The sequence below is a fragment of the Myiozetetes cayanensis genome, unplaced genomic scaffold, assembly GCF_022539395.1.
Source record: "Myiozetetes cayanensis isolate MyiCay16 unplaced genomic scaffold, myiCay2020 scf1, whole genome shotgun sequence".
In the NCBI taxonomy this organism is placed as follows: Eukaryota; Metazoa; Chordata; class Aves; order Passeriformes; family Tyrannidae; genus Myiozetetes; species Myiozetetes cayanensis.
In genome coordinates, this window is record NW_026086604.1 from 81,824,545 (window position 1) to 81,841,311 (window position 16,767).

Below are 16,767 nucleotides of genomic sequence, written 5' to 3' on the forward strand. Positions count from 1 at the left end.
AACTGAGCACATTGTCTAGAGAGATGCTGTTCTCCAGGTTGACTTTCCTTAACAAATAACAAGTCTAGAATCAGGGAAACAGGAAAAAGAGGAAGGAAAGCATATGTGGACTTGATAGAAGGCTATTATACTGTCATGCCTCAAACGAGCAATTTTGTGCCCTTTCTTCTTTCTGGCAATGCCACGTGAGCAGTGTCGATGCATGTCTCTGCTTCTGATAGGAGTAAAGATTTGGATGTGAGAAAACAGCAAAGATATTGCTCTGTAAAGTCTATTTGAAACCTGGCACTTTGCAAACTGAGCAGCAACAGAAAACTTGACTCTGTAAAATACTTCTGCCTTATTTATATTGATGCTACAAGTGATACTGCCGTGACTGACTGTAAATCTGTTTAGGTATAAGAAGTGCTATAACCAATTCAGCATCTTAAATGTGCAGCATGGCAGTGCTCTGTAATGGAGCGCACCAGCCCATTTGTGATGTAGATAGTTGGAAGTGAGTGGCCAAAGAGGAGAGGTAGGCTTAAATCTTAACTTCGAGCAAATGCCTGCTAGTTTGGCTCAGTAATGTTCTGTACTTGACAGTGCTCCATGAGAAGAAATGCGACTTTAGCATTTTGTAGATGGAAGCGTTTATAACAGAGGAAGAAAATATCTCTTTCCAGGCAGATGTCTTATATTATTCTCTTAACTTTAACTAAGCTTGTGGTGTTTGTCTTTCAGCATTTCTTAAATGTGGTTTAACAATGAACTTTAATTTGTGGATTTTTTGATGTACACGTTATTCAGCTTTTGTTTGGGTTATCCAATACTGGATGTACTCTCTCATCTTCTCTTACATATTGCAAGGAACTGTTAACCACTTCCGTTTGTGTCCTTAGTAATTAGATTACTCACGGAAGACTGTTAATAAGCACACATTACAACATACATTAGGGTGGTAGAGATGTAATACACATACGCTGGGGAGGGGGAGATTCCCCCTGCCTCTGGCTTTGACCTAGGACAGTTAAACTAGAATGTATGCAGAAAAACTTGAAGCTGGACACTGCATTGCAGTTAATTATTGTATTTCTTAGCTTCCTTTACCACCCACTGCCCTGGTCCTCTTTGCTCTGTTATTTTGATCTTCTGTAATTTTATCTCAAGATTGTATTTGAAGTCTTCTACTAGGCTGTTTAGTGTACAAAATCCCTGAGACTGTCCTTTTGAGACTAGAGAGTGGCATATGTAAAGGCTGTAGCCTTGGTGTGATTTGTTAAATGAGTTCATTCTATTTTCATGGTTGACTTGAAAATTTGAAAGGTTACATTTTGGTGTTTCTCCAGCAGCTTAATTATTTTGACTTAATATGCCCTTAATCTTTACTACTATTTTTGTACTTACCTAAATACTGGAAAAGAAATAATTCTAAAGGCCTCGGAGTCCACTTTGAGGAAGATGTGGGACAGCTGTTCCACTGCAGAAACAACCCAAATTTCAAGGCAGTATATCTGTGGCCTAAATCTACAGTTGTCTTCAAGATAAATGTGGGATTGTGTGTTTCAGTTCTAGGTTCAAGATTTTTAAGCCTTTTCTCTCAAAATAGAGGAATGTGAAGGTGTGGTATTTAAAACATACTTTTTTTTTTTTTTTTCTGGCTGGCAGCCCTTACTAATATCAGCTAGCTTACCATAGCCGCCTTTTTAGTTTACAGTTCTCCCTTTAGAGATAGATTAGTCATTGTTTTTGCACAGTGGCACTTTTCCCCCTGCAGCACTAATTTGATTGCAAGATTTCCTTAAGTCTCCATCTCTGTTCCAGACTTCTGCCTCCAGCATGGCACAGGGTGTTCAAAATCTGTGATAACTCTGGCAATGATATTTCCTTTTTTTTTTTTCTTCTACCATGGTTGCACCAAAATACCAATAGAGAGTACAGCATTCCCTTGCCTGCTGCAAACGTGTAAATGTAGTTATGTGTGTTCACAATCTGTCTCTGGGGCTCAACAACCCTCATTGAAATATGATAGGAAGGCACTGCTTACGTTTTCACACTGAGTTTTGGTCAGTGACATGAGTTTGATTTAGACAATGCTAAAGGTGTGTGCTAGTTGATTGCAGTAGCTGCTAGAGATTTAAAAGTCTTTGTTGTTAAAACTCTTTAACCTTTTCATGCTTGATGCATTTTCTGTCTGTGTTTTCTGGTCGGAGGACAAAGTTCTCAGAGGTAAGAATGTGCTAGGCTGATGCAGAGACTATGGATGCACAGGCACATGCTGTTGGAGATTACTTTCATGTGGAATAGCAGCACTCATAGGTGCAGTTTTGCTTCCCTTGCCAAGTTATGTAAAAACCTGCTCACGCAAATAAACGACTTGAGCCTTAATGAAGGGAAAATTAAGTCCAAATAAAATGGCCTGGTATTAAACTGTGCCAGGAAAGAAACTTCCTCCCGTCTATCAGAATCTAACACAGATCTTTTCATTCATCCTTTTACTTGCCTTTAGGCATACCTCCCAGTGGTTGTCAGGCAACCATAATAATGTTGCTGAACATTGCAGGCTGGCTAATTGGATTGTCCCCTTCTTGGGGTTTTTGTTCAAATGGTTTTGGTCATTTTTAATAAGGCAAACACATGCAAGTTGCTTTGTTGGCTGATGTGATAAACCAAGGGGCTTTTAAGAGTTCTGTGACATGTCAAGGACAAAATTTTGACACCTGTGCAAGCTTTGACATTGCACTTAATCAAGAGCATAAGAATTTGCCTCTGTCACTACAGAAACCTTGCTAAATCCTGTTTTAATTCAGCACATTTCCCAGCTGTATTCAAACCAGTCTATTCTAGTGAGAATTTTTGGTTGAAAGGCAAACTTGACTGGACCTGAGCAGCACTACAAAAATTTGGTGTTTGAATAGACTAAGAATTTCCTGCACCTTGTAACTGTGTCACAATGGTAGTTTTACTAGCAAAAAATGTGTTCAGGAAAATAGCAATGTTTTAGTACAGGGTGAAATGCCACAGAAGTGGCATATATCATAGGAACAGCAAGGGTTTTGTTCTTTTGTTACTCACTGGAAAATGTATTTAATGTGTTGTTCAGGAGGGCCTGTTTCTCTGTGCCAGCGTAATGTAAGAACACTTCTTACAAAGGGTGTTGAACTTGAGTGTCTGGTAATTTCTCTGGCTGTTCTGAGCGTATAAGCTAAAAATTCATGTTATTTGCATTTATATAACCAAACTTGCCTTGTAGTAATCATTGCAAGGCAACTACTTACTTGTTTCCTTTTATTTTTTCTTATCTCATTTCAGATTCACAAAGTTGAAGAGCCTTAACCTTTCCAATAATAATTTAGGAGACTTCCCACTGGCAGTCTGCAGTATCCCAACTCTGACTGAACTCAACGTGTCCTGCAATGCCCTCAGAAGCATTCCAGCAGTTGTAGGCGAGATGCACAAGCAAGTACTCTCTTAAAACCTAACATACACAGCCTGATAATAAGGGCAACAAGCAGTTTCATGACTCTGCATACTCTTGCTATGAGAAACAGTTTAAACTTACTGGGTGTTCTCAGAGCAAACTGGTTTGTAGATCCATATGGAAGCAGTTGTGGATAGAGGGAAAGCACGCTTTGTGCTTCAAAGCTCTTTCAGTCCCCAGCATTTGACACAAGGATCACCTTCATGGTGAAGAAAATCTTTACATTTCATTGCTTATGTGCTTCAGCTGATATGCAAGTTGCAGTTTTGGAAATGTTTGAAGATACAACTAACACAGCCTACATTTCATAGTTGCCAAAGCTTTTAATTATTTGGTGGATATCTTCTGTAGCAGATGTTAAAGCATTATTCTTTAACATTTTTCTTTCTGCTACCTTTTTTTATATTATATGTCACTGTAACTGCAGCAGATTTGCGTGTTTGTAGGAAGGAAATGTGATTTAACAGGTCACTCTTCACTCTCCCTTCCCCTCCCCCACTTCTAATAGCTTGCAGACATTTTTGCTGGATGGCAACTTTCTCCAGTCCCTTCCTGAGGAATTGGAGCATATGCATCAGCTCAGCTACGTGAGTCTGTCCTTCAATGAGTTCACTGACATTCCGGGCGTGCTGGAGAAGTTGACTGCCATGGATAAGCTTTGTATGTCAGGAAACTGCATGGACACCCTGAACCTACAGGTGTTGAAAAGGATGCCTCATATTAAACATGTGGATCTAAGGTAGGTATTAGGAAAAGGGGAAGAATAAGTGAGTCTAAATTATTGATGTTGAAATGGCTTCTCCTTGCCTGGGTATGAATCTCTTGTGTTAGTTCACTGAACCATGTTTCTGGTGGTGTTATGTAATTTGCAGCACTTGCCATGACTTAGCAGTCTTTTCTGAGGAAGTGGAAGCATTTAGGGCGGTCAAACAAAGCACGACCTGGGACACTGGTGATTCCTGCAGTTCTTGTTGCTGCAGTGTTAATATAATATAGGTGATAGTCCCTGACCCAAAAAACTTCTATCTGAAAGATGAAACTCCTCTGAAAACACAACTGTTACACAGAAGGTAACTCTTCAAAAGCAAAAGCAACAGCAGAACTGTAGGTATTTATCCTTATCTTCACTAGGCTTATCTGCATTTGGCTTAGTGGACCAACAGAAGTTAGTATACTGATTTTAGTGTTCTGTTCAGAGCTGGGAATTTGAACTCTTTGGAGTGCTCTACAGACTCAAACATTGCTGGGTTATAGATAATTTAATTCAGTTGTAACTTCTGGGGAAGTTGCTGAGTATTGGCAATGTCAATGCACTGCAGTGAAGATGTGATTAAATCTGTCCTTTTTATCTGACAGACCCACTCGTCTCGGGTTTTTGCTTTGTTTTCATTCAACACCCATTTTTAGGTCTCTGAATTTTGCTTGCTGTGAAACATGGGGAGGCGAGAAGCAAGTGTATGGGAATTCATAAATCTCAATTTATCTTTTCAGTAAGGCAAGAGTCTCCAATATCTGCAGGCTTTTGCAGCACATACTCATGATAGAGCAGCAGGAACTGTAGAGGTTTTGTTCTTTTCCAAGCTATTGGGCACAAATAACAGCCAGATCATCTTTTATTTTTATAGACACAGTAACAATAATACTTAGCTCCTTGCAGAGCTTTTCATAAGTAGTTTTCAAAGTAGTTTAGAAAGGAGCTTGGTGTCATCATTCCTTTGTCATGATGGATAAAGCAATGGAGTGGATCCATCCTGGTTTTGAAATACCGTAACAAGGGGGAAAATCTTAAAAGTCAACCTTGATCAGAACCTGAAAGCGTGCTAGTTTAATGCAGTGCAACTGATTTATTTTAGAGTGAGCATTGGTTTGCCAGCAGGAACCTGTCACGTAACTACACTTAATCTCCTTTTTTGTCTGCAAGATTGAATTCAATTAGGAGATTGGAGGCTGATGAAGTAGATTTTCTGCATCACGTGACCCAACTGGATCTGAGAGACAACAGACTTGGGGAGCTGGATGCAACAGTTTTTAACAACGTTGAAGTGTTACACTGTGAAAGGAATCAACTGGTAACCCTCAAAATCAGTGGATATTTTCTCAAAGCGCTGTATGCTTCCTCAAATGGTGAGTGCATTTTCAGGGCAGCTGTGGTGTTGTCATCTGACTTCTGTTTTCATACCTGTTTCTCTCTGGGATGCTTGCAGAGTGCAGTGCACATAATCAGGACCCTCTTGACATTACCCTGGATAAAAGGGTTTCACATGTACTGTGTCATGCTACTGGCAGTTCTGAGCTTCAGAAGTGACTTTCAAATAACACTGGGCTACTGATTTTGAGGTCTAAAAACTGTAAAAACCTTATAATTTGGGCTGAAATTCATCTCTGTGTCAGTAGGGAGGGGTCTTGAGTTTGTAATTTGTTTTGGTTTATTAATGTGTTGCTTTACTGCGGCCAATAAGAAATTAACTGCTTCTCCCTGCATTGAGAAAGTTTGAAGAAGTGGCCATTTGTGAGACAAACCAAAACAATATATGTTTTTTGTTACTGCTTCTTGCTCCCTACTTTGGGCAGAAATCTACAAAAGCCATGAGTAACTTCATTTGTATTGGATAATAAAAATAATGCCAGGTGAAAAGCTCCTGTGTTTCATTTATCGCATCTGTTTGATCTGTCTTGGAAACTGCTATTACTTAAAATACTCAGTTTGCACCACCATTTTTATTGCTTGGAGTAGTTCGGTATGGAATAAAGAAAATGCAGGCTCAGAGAGCTTGATGAACAGTCTGAACTGCCTTTAAAAGGCTGTCATCTTAGTGATATCCAAGCCTGTGCCTTCATTAAGTATTCATGCCAGCATCTTTGTAGCTAAGAAAAGTTAACGTAATCTGAGCGTGTGCTGCTCAATGTGGGCTGAGAATCCAAGTCAACCCATATCTTGCAATAAACTGCCTATTTGGTCTTCCTGTTTCTTGTGGTTATCCTCTCTTTGCACTTTCAGCCACCTTGTTTTAGTCTCATCTTCCAAAGAAACCATGATGCTGGTTACAGTTTCATTTTAGTGCATTTTTCTGTAGGCTTAAATAAATGTCTGGGTTTTTTTTTAACCTCAATACTAAGTATTAGCTACCTAAAAACCTTAGGTTATGAACTGTATTTTGATTGCTTCAGTAATAACATTGCTAGCAGTAGTCAAGGTGCTATGAAAGGTCTGTAAGGCTGCCTGCAACTGGGAACTCCACAGGCATGCAAAGGCTCATGTAATGTGTTGAAAAATACTCTGGATCTTACCACGACCTAGAGGATTTTGTGGTATTCCCGTAACTTACTGTTCCAGAGTGGGGAGTTTTCCTTCCCATGTCTGTACCATTAGTGACCGGTGGAAAAAAGTAGGGCAGGTTTGTGACTGACTCTTCTGGGCAGAGGGCAGTGGAGGTGAAGTTACAGCTCTGTGACAAAAATGGAAAAATGAGAATTTGCCATTAAACTTTTAAAATCCTCCAGTTTCTCTAGTCTGATCAGTTATGCAGTTTCTGTCATAGCAAGTACATTGTACTAGAGCAAATGTACTAAGACATAATAAAGAAACAGAACTGGGTTCACAGGGGTTCAGATCTTCAGAAGTTTCTTAGATTATTGGCTTGCTCTGAAATCTCTCGGTGTTAGCTCTTAAAGTAATCTTATGGAACAGTCATTTAGGTGCAAATCTTTATCACCACTTTTGTTGTTATATATATTTTTTCCCCTAGAACTTGTTCACCTTGATGTGTATCCAGTTCCTAATTGCCTGGCTTATATGGATATTTCTAGGTAAGACTGTGTTTTTTCTTGGATGTGTGAAATATACATCAAACACTCCTATGGAGCAATGACATTCACTGGTATCTTACTGGGTGGGACTGGGGGCAGGAATTGGACTTTGGGATGTGAAAAGACTGATTTTCAGAGTTAGAGCAGAGAGCATGAGCTCGTTTTCTACTGGTCAGTTCTTCCCTTTATAGATTCCCCTTTTTTTTTTTTTCTTAACTGCCAAAGGCAAAATGTGCCGTGATGGTTAGAGGAGAAGAGTTCCCATGATTTCAGTATTTCCTGTCTTACAGAGTTATAAGACTATGATTCAAACATACACCAATCTGAGACGTGCAGGAGTTACTTTCTGGGTATGTCTGCATCGTAAGCTCAGCGTAGGTGACAGTTTGATAGTTTATTCATCAGTTTGGCAGCTCCTGCAGCTCATCGTTGTTCTCCACAGCCCTGGCTGCTGCAGAGATGTCTGCAGTTGCCATTTGAAGGCATAGGTAAATTTCTTCTTAATGAGGAAGGTGGGATAAGGGAAGAAATGGAAAAGGGGGTGTTTCAGTTTGCTTTACAGTTTCAGGACTGAATCAGGAAAACATTTATACATGTGCTTAATGGCTGTCTTATTTAAGAAATTACTCACCTGCATTTGAAGTGATAATCTCATTCATTAAAAATCCCGCTTAAAGCACTCAAGCTATTGCGGATGATCATAACAATTAGTGAGTTAACCTGGGCTAGTGGCCATCAACTTCAAAGTTTCGTCAACCCTGAGTTACCCACATTGTGCACTTAAATGTAACGCAGTGGTGTGACTAAATAAGTGGTCTATTGAAAAGCGATCTTTGTAGAGCTGTGTTCTCCATTTACGCTTGTAAGTGAAATTGGTATAGAATGTGTGATTTTGATCACAAACCCCTTTTTGTGCTTCATTTCAGTGATGGCATTGTAACTTAAATGGGTAGAGAGTGTCTTTAGCTTTTTGACTTGCTTGGAATTTGGGAAATCTGCTTGAGATCAGAAAGGAAGCTATCTGAGAAGAGAGATTGGGTTGCTATTGCATGTTTTAGTTCAAGACTATTGTAGGAATAAACTCAAGGATACAAGTGCATGATTATGTTCATGCTTTGTGATTCCTGAACTTCAGATCTGAGAGTGCCTGACTATTATTTGATGATCAGTTTTGCTTTTGTGTATGCTAACTGAAATAGTGGTTATGTGAAGGCTTATACACACAGTCTCCTCCGTGTATCTTGTGCTACTAATTTTTGTCTTTAAGGCAGGATACAGGAGTGCCCCAGAGTTGCCTATCTGCACGTTTTCAGTGCAGTGTTTGGAAAAACTTGCCTCCTTAATTTTCAGAAGGATTAGTTTCTGTGAAGATAAATGCAAGAAAAGCAAAACAGTTGGCTTTAAAAATACACCAAAAAAATTTCGTTCTATTCAGTGAGATAGCTAAAGAATGATAGAGTGGATTTCGAGATTAAATTTATGAGAGATCAAAGAGGTATGTTTCGACTATGTAGGGTGTGAATATCTTTTCAGAAATTTTCTTCTCCATGGAAGGACTTCATTTTTGGTATTCTGATACTCTTGATGGTTCCATGATAATTTGGAAGCAGTTTTTTCTATTTTCTTAGTGACTGCACATGTAGACAGATAATAATGCTGTTAGTTTTCTTGCCCCCCTCACTCAGGACTTGACTGCACTGGTAGTGCTCTTGCAGAAGGAGGGATGATACAATGTCATAGAAAACATGCTATGTAGCAGATTTGTTTCCTGCAGGTATCTGTATCTCCCTTGAGGCTCTATACTTGATAGCCTTTACATCTAGATTATCATTTAGTTGCACCTCTTTGTGTTCTTTATTCATAGAAATCACCTGGAAAACCTGCCTGAGTGGGTGTGTGACAGCAGGAAACTGGAAGTGTTGGATGTTGGCCACAATCAGATACGTGAGCTGCCTGCCCGGTAAGTCTTGCAGACCAGTTGCACAATGTGGAACAGGATAAGCAATTCAGAAATAATTGCTGATTCAGTGTTTAGCTTGTTCCAGTGACTGTCAGGGCTGTTTTATCTTTTGTTTGATTTTATTTTTACCTTGTGGGGTGTCGTCATGCCTCAAGCTTCCACCCAGCCTTTCTTCTTTTACTTTCATGCAGAGAAAGTAGGGCCTTTGAACTTCAAGTGGAAGTTTTGAAGCTGTTCATGTGGCTGTTCAGGCAGGAAAGCCCTTCATTTTTAATATTGAATATTAAATATTTACAGCTGTAACTTTGCAGAACTTTGCAGTTTAGAGATCCAGAACTTGTAACTTAGTTTTAGTGATGCCTCAGACTCCAATTCATAGCCATGTTTGAGTGAAAAAGAGTTAAAGCCATATCAAGCAAGTAAACTCCTGCAAGTAGAGCAATTGCCTTCACTACAAAGATGATTTCTTTTCTAGGAGTCTAAACTTAAAATTGATAAATACAAATGATAGAAAAGAAGTGAACAGGAAGCAAAATAGGAGTTCAGTTTAGGTAATGAATGGGTCTTACTAATTTTTTTTCTAGAGAGACCTGTTCCAGGTGAGAATAATGGTCAGGTGCAGCGTTGAGAATTTTTAAATTCCTACCTTCATTGGAAGAGAGCTGTCATTCTTGACTGTTCATACACTTCAAAAGAAAAGTTGTGAAAAAGGGAGAACATACTAGCTAGGCACAAGGAGTGAAAGTACCTGGAGATAGGCAGAGACATTGAAGATGGTAGGCAGCTAGTATATCATGAGCTAATAAATATTTTCCTTAAGGACTGTACACCACAGAAGAGCATCAGAAACCAAGAAGAATAGTAATCTGTGGGTCAGATGAATGTGTAATGTGATGTAAACTTGGCAATTTTAGTCAGAAATGGGGAGAGAATAGATTTCAGAAACATGGGCAGAAGAGGGTATGAGGAGATTTACTGAGCAAACTAACAGGCTAACATGCAGACTGTTAATCCCTCTGTTTTTTCACACAAAGTGAAAGCATGCCTACTCAGAAGGTGGGGGTGCAAAAGTTCATTTCTCTTTCATTTGCACTTCATAACAGCCAGGACTATCAAGGCATACCGGATATCTCTGGGAGATTAATGATTAGCTGAAATTAGGTACAGTCAACATCCCACTTGTCTCTCCTGCCATCTTATCATTAACCCCAGGAAACAGCTTATCTTTGAAAGCTCTTCTTTGTAGTGTGTGTCTAGATAGCTTAGCTCCTAATAAGTCAGTTCAATTTTAAGGCCCTGTTCCATTCAGAAGACAGGCTTTGAATATCTGTTAGACTTCAGGGAAATTTGGGTCTGGACTCAAATGCAAATGGCTCAACAGTAGGTCACACAGCTAAGTACCAAGTAAATACAAGTGCTCAGTAAGTGTGTTCTTGTGCATTGCTGTGTGCTTTTCTTTCTGCAGGATAGCACCCTGAAAACCTGTGAAGTGAGTGAGCAGGGCTCTCCTAGGGGACTACTTGCAATTCTTAAACAAAAATGTTCAAGCCTTGAGAGACCAGCAGTTTCCTGGAAGGGTGAAGGTTGCACCTAATCTAAACAAACTACAGTTGATGCTGTGTGTTTGCCTCTTGAAACAGAAAAATAATCCTTGAAGACAAAGAGTTGAAGCAGTTGAGATAGAGGATTCTGTACTAATGTTTGTCTCAATTAAAGAAAATGGGAACAATGTCCTCTGAACCGTAATGCAACCATTTCAGCTTTAAAAGTATTGAAAAATAACAGAAAGGGCACTTAGTCTTAGCTATGCAGGACAAATGCATAAAATTGATGTTGCCAAAGATCCCCCAAAGAGAAAGGAAATAAGAGTTGCCATAATGACCTTGTTGCCACCAGTGAATAGATGTCTGTACTTTTGTTCCTTTTTGTCTGTTTTTTTAGAAAGGTCTATTTGTCTTCAATATTGTGTACTCTTTGAAGAGTTGCTTACTAAAGGAATTATTTGAATGCTTACACCAAAACACGTTTTCTCAGAAGATGTTGATGATGAATGATGTGCTTTGTCCTTAGAAATTACTGATTCCACCAAAACTGTCAGTGGGAATTGGGCAAGTGGGAAGGCTGCCCATATGGAAGAGCAGTCCTGACATCCTGGTTCCACGCCCTGTTTAAGAACAGGATGTCCCAGGCTCATAAGGAGCTTGTTTAGTTAAATGCTGATATTCAGCCTCTTTTCAGGCAGCTCAGTTCCTTTGGTGCTCGTGTAACGTGAAAAATAAGAGAAAGCAAATTACAAAAAAAAAAAGCTTACTCAAAACCCCACAAAATACTTACTCAGTTCTTCTGAAATATGGAAAAGTGAATTGAATTTTTCAATTCAATTAAAAAAAAAAGTTGAATTTTTTGCCATGATTTGAACTTTTTTAAAATTTTAAAATAGCACTCCCCTCACCCATCCAAAAAAATCCCAAAGTGATAATTTTTTTTTGTTTCTACTTTCTCCTGCAATGTTTGGTGTTGACAGTACCAGCCAATCTTGATTAGGAAAGAAAATAGAATAGAAAGGCAAATCCGTGACTGAGAGAGATTTTCAGGTAAAACCAGAGTGAAGCAAAAATGGTTAAATAACAAAAACATAATAGATAGGCTTATCACTATGGTAAGGTTTTTCACCCTGTATTGAGACTTCTGGAATGATACAGCTGGCTGTTGACTTGTATCCGTGGTCATAATGTAGACAGTCTGGCCAGCTGAGATAACTGTTAACACTGGCATGCAGATACAGAGTATGACTGTATCTGTCAAGGGGAAAATACTCTGCATACTTGATTGATTATTTTGGCACAATAATCCAATGACCTGATGTATTGTAGCGAAGGGGCAGGGAAGTTCTTTATGTGTATTTGGGTCATTGTGACAGAGGGAAGAAGATTTTTACTTTAATGCTGAGTAATTTGAGAGTATTTGATTGAAGCAGGTCAGCATGTTGCATGGGGCTTGCTGGATTAAGCAGTGCAGTAGCGGGCATGTAAGACAGGTGGCAGATGAAGAATAATCTTTTTTTCTTAATTTACTGAAAGTGGTTTCTGTTCAAAATCAAGAGTTGCTCCATTTTTGGTGTCTTTAGGTGCAGATTTGAAACTCCTTATCACATTGTTTATACTGCAAATTTTAGCAGATCAGAACAGCTATTTTTTTCTTTACGTTGCCCTCTTCTCCCCACCCTTTCTGCCCTAGACCAGCAAGAAGTGGAGCAAGGGGGTTGTGTCTTGAGGTCATCTATTGCTTGTAAAAGCTCAAGAAAGCAAAGCCGATTAGATACATTTCATTCGCCGTAGAACTGGAAAGGAGGCTTTATGTTATTCTGGTATTAACAGAAAAGAAAAATTGTGGGGGTGGGGAATTGCATTGAATTATGAGTCAGCACATGATGAGTAGAGCACTATGAAGCTTGTGGGGTGACTGGTGATTTCACCCCCACTTCTGAAGTTCTTCCATTAGCCAGGGGGATCCCACATGTGCAGATTTTTGCAGCCTATATTAGCAATTACCTCCTTCACTGTCGTGCTTCTATATTCATGTTTTATACAGTGCAGTAAAATAACCCTTTGTCACTACTTGCACTCCTGAATCATATGCAAACCTCCTTCCCTGTCTCTGAACAACCTTTTCAAGAAGTTGGTGGAGAGTGGGAAGACATTCTTGGATCTGTGCATAATTAATACCACGTCTGCTAATCATAATCAGTTGTCTGAATCACTTTCTTGTAATGAACTGTGCTACCATATCTAAATTATCAAAGAAACTCTTTGGTTTATATTTTTCTCATTTTTGGTGTTTTTTATTTCTCTTAAGGTTGTTTTACAACAGTAGCTTGCGTAAGCTGCTGGCAGGACATAACATGTTAGCAAGGCTACCAGATCGGCTCGAGAGAACGCAAGTGGAGGTCCTGGACGTGCAACACAACCAACTCCTTGAACTGCCATCTAACCTGCTTTTGAAAGCAGACAGGTAATTATAAGGAAATGTCATCTTTTTGACTTGAGCTTGATGAACCTTGCTTTGTATGTTACTTCCTAACTCAAAGGGTAATCTGAGGTTCCTCTAATTTGAAAGTTGCCAAACCTTGTGTGGTAGGAACACATGTCTATCCAACTCACCAAAACGTATTCTTTTTATTCTGGTTTTGTTGCCTTATATGGTTGCTTCTTTTTTCCCACCAAGCTCCTACTAAACACCTACTTTTTGAAATCTAGCTGTAAAGTGAAGCACATGCTATTTTCTACTACATACACTGAGATGGTTTAGTGGCAGTTTCTTTAAATACATATTTCTTAGGCTTGTTTGATGGAGTGTGAAAGCTTTTTTTCCTCCCTTCAGTCAGAGGCTAGAACTTATTTATACCTGTCAAACAAAACCAAATCTCTGCATAAGGCTGTCAGAATAATTCAGTTATTCCCCTGTCCTTGCTTTGTGAATTTTTTTTTATACTTTTCAAATATTTGTCACTAATTTAGCTGGTGTCACCACTTGATCTGCTTTCTGGATTCTTATTTTTATGCTGCTATTTCTTTAGTATCTGAGTCTTCATAGGGTTTTTTTTTCTGGGTATGAACATACCCTTTAGGTGGCTATGATTGAAATATAGGGGGATGGTGGATAGGCTGGCCTGGCTTGGTGTCGGCGTTCCTTGCACCTCTGCGCTTCCACATATAGTCATGGGATTTCTGAGTGCTCAACACATGCATAATTTAACAGATAGTGAGATTGTGTGCTGTGGGGTTTTATTTTTGATCCTAGCTGTGACAAAAGGAATGCATAGCTCCTGGCTTTTTTGAGAGGTGGAGAAGCAAAAGGGGTGGTGATCTCACTGGCAGAGCTCCTCTCCCAATTACAAGTATTGCAAAACACCTACTTTTATACTATTGTTAATTCTGTTGTGAGCCTCCTATTAGATTTCCTGGAGAATTAGGTTGGTGGTTGAGATGCTTTTGAAGTAAACTCTTTTAACTGTCCCAAGTTGAAATTCATATCTATTCACTTGGAAAGGACAGAAAACTTGAAATAAGTTTCAGAGAGCTACTGGCATATTTGAAAGCAAAAAGGGAAATCGTTTTGTAAAATTTCTATTAAAAGCAGGTTGTACTTCTAGATGTAGTTTTGCGCAGTTTTGTCAGAGAGAGAAACTGATTTTTTTATACTGCAGCTCATTTGTAGACAGCTTTTTTTTTTTTCTTGGAGTGCCAAATTGAACAAGTACAGGCTAAAATCAGAATTGGGGATAGATTCCCAGAAGTTTGGTAGAGTGTGCTGAGAAGAGCTAGAATTAAAGAATATATTGAATAACAGTGTTAAATGGCTGATTTGGACTTGGGGATTTTTTTTCCCCTGTGCAGCTTTTGAGCAGTACAGAGCACATGTTTTCCAGGTCTTCTAAAGCTCTTAAAAAAGTCATGCACCTTCCCAAGAGATAAACAGAGCTTACCCATTCTGGCATCTCATCACCACTGCAGCCTCCCTCACTTGTGGTGATAGCAGAAGCAGCTGACTTGGGTAGGGTTTTCCCCACCGATCCCTACCCCTTAACTAGTTTAGATGACATGGCTTGCAAAAATGGCTTGTCCATGCTGGTGCTCCTGTGACTGGTGTGAAAGTGAGAACTGTGAAGGAAAACAGCAGTACAGATTAGTAGATTAGCGTGCAATGTCAGAGCTTTAAGTTTGGAATTTCCTACAAGAAAGGTCTTCCTTTTTATTTTGTTTTCAAATGCTTACATCTTGTCAGCAGCAAAGTGTCAACAGAAATAGGTCTGGGCCAGGGAAAGATGTTCAGGGGATTGTTTTGTTTTAAAAAGGTAAAATGCTTCTCTTCTCCAAGCATTCCCTGGGAAGCACAATCTGTACTGCCAGACGTGCCAAGAGAATTGGTTTTCCTGAGTGGTCTGCTGTGGTCTCTACCCAGCGTGTAATGTTAGACAAATTACTTTACCTTACAGAACCTTTATCTCTGCATAAAATGACTTACCTTTTGCAGCCTTGGAAAGATTAGTTTTGGAGGTTTTTTTTTTTGAAAGGTAGTCAGGTCTGTGCAACTGACAGATGATATCTTGTCTGGATATGAAGTCTCATGCTGTGAATTATAAATGCTTTTCTTTCTCAGTCCTGAATATTTGACAAAGTGGGTGTGAAGCGCCTTGGGCGAACTTCAGCTCAAAGCTGGTGGGCTTTGACATCTAGAACATCTGAGGAAGGGAAGGAAATTGGTGCATTGGTGCATAAAGAGAGAATATCACTTTCACAAAAAAAACTCTGAAAAAAATAGTGAAAAACCTCAGTTTCCTTTATAGAAGAATCTATGAACATTGGTTTTCTGCCTTAATCCTTAAAAAAACAATGAGAAGATGTCATTTTCTGCTGAAGAGTGTAATTAGGGACATTTTGTTCATCTGCTTTTTAATTAATTATTTTTTTAAAACTGTTAGTCAAAGAGAAATCAAGGACTAACCTATAAAACATTTCTCTGACCGAGACAGAACTTGGTTCTGTTTATTGCACTGAAAGTATGCACATCTTGATCATGTTAGCAAGAATTTCTCTTGCAGGGTGGGGATTTCTTGGCAAGATGAGCACCACAGAGGCAGCCAGATAATCTCTTCATTTCTCATTACCATATGCTGGAAAAACAGAGAATTCATGCAAGTGCTGCGGCTGATGGGGAAGACTCCCAAACTGAGTCCTGAGCCTTTCTTCGTGCACCTGTGTTCCTGAAGCCTTTTGTTGCTATCCCCTCCTGCCTCTGTTGTGTTGTGATGCCTTTTCCGCTGTCTGATTCTCAAACTTTTTTACTGCCTTCCTTGAGCAGCTGGCAGCAAACTACCCTTTATTGGCATCAAAACCATTGTACAGAGTGCTCTTCAGATAAGACTAGTAAGCGTTCAAGAGCTTTAGCTGGGCATGGTAGAAAAGCAGTGACAGTGGTCAGGGCAGGGTTAAAAATGGGGGCACAGCGGTGAGAAGGGCAAGGGTTTGCCTCTTGCCCAAGCATCCTTTCCAGTTAAAATGGATGTTTTCAGTGTAAACCCTTAAAACAGCCATGGGACTACTCAATGCACTTGTGTGGTGAAGATGTGTAGCTGTGATTGCACAGCTTAAACCTTGAGCTTTGTTTTGTAGTGTCTGGTAGCAGCCAGCTGTGGTGGCTGAGCCAGTGTCAGCTATTCAGAGCCTGTCTAGGATCTGCATGTTTCTTGTTTTCAGCTTTGTTCAGCTGTTCTTATCTCATTTGATTTTCTGTATGTTTTGAATTTATTTTATTTAATTTGTTTGGGGTTTGGTTTTTTTGCTGGAGTTTTGAAAGGTGACCCAGTTAAACTTGCTCTTGTTTGATATTTGCCATTTCCACCCACTGTGGCTGCTTCTTTGTGATGCAAGTATTCAGTCCTATCCTGGATGCAGGGGAAATGTGAGGGAGGAAACAGTCAAATGAATGCCAAGTGCTATTTGAGTGTTTGATGCACGTTCTTGTGTTGCAGAAATACTTA

General features: G+C 39.4%; 1 protein-coding gene across 1 annotated transcript in view; it reads left to right on the forward strand.

Moving 5' to 3' along the window:
* The window catches only part of PHLPP1 (PH domain and leucine rich repeat protein phosphatase 1), a 132,111-nt gene that overhangs the window by 94,149 nt on the left and 21,195 nt on the right, over positions 1 to 16,767 (forward strand). Inside the window, 6 exon segments of the mRNA XM_050307594.1 lie at positions 3,292 to 3,438; positions 3,969 to 4,199; positions 5,382 to 5,584; positions 7,207 to 7,267; positions 9,132 to 9,227; positions 13,083 to 13,238. Of these exon segments, the coding sequence (XP_050163551.1) occupies positions 3,292 to 3,438; positions 3,969 to 4,199; positions 5,382 to 5,584; positions 7,207 to 7,267; positions 9,132 to 9,227; positions 13,083 to 13,238 (894 nt within the window).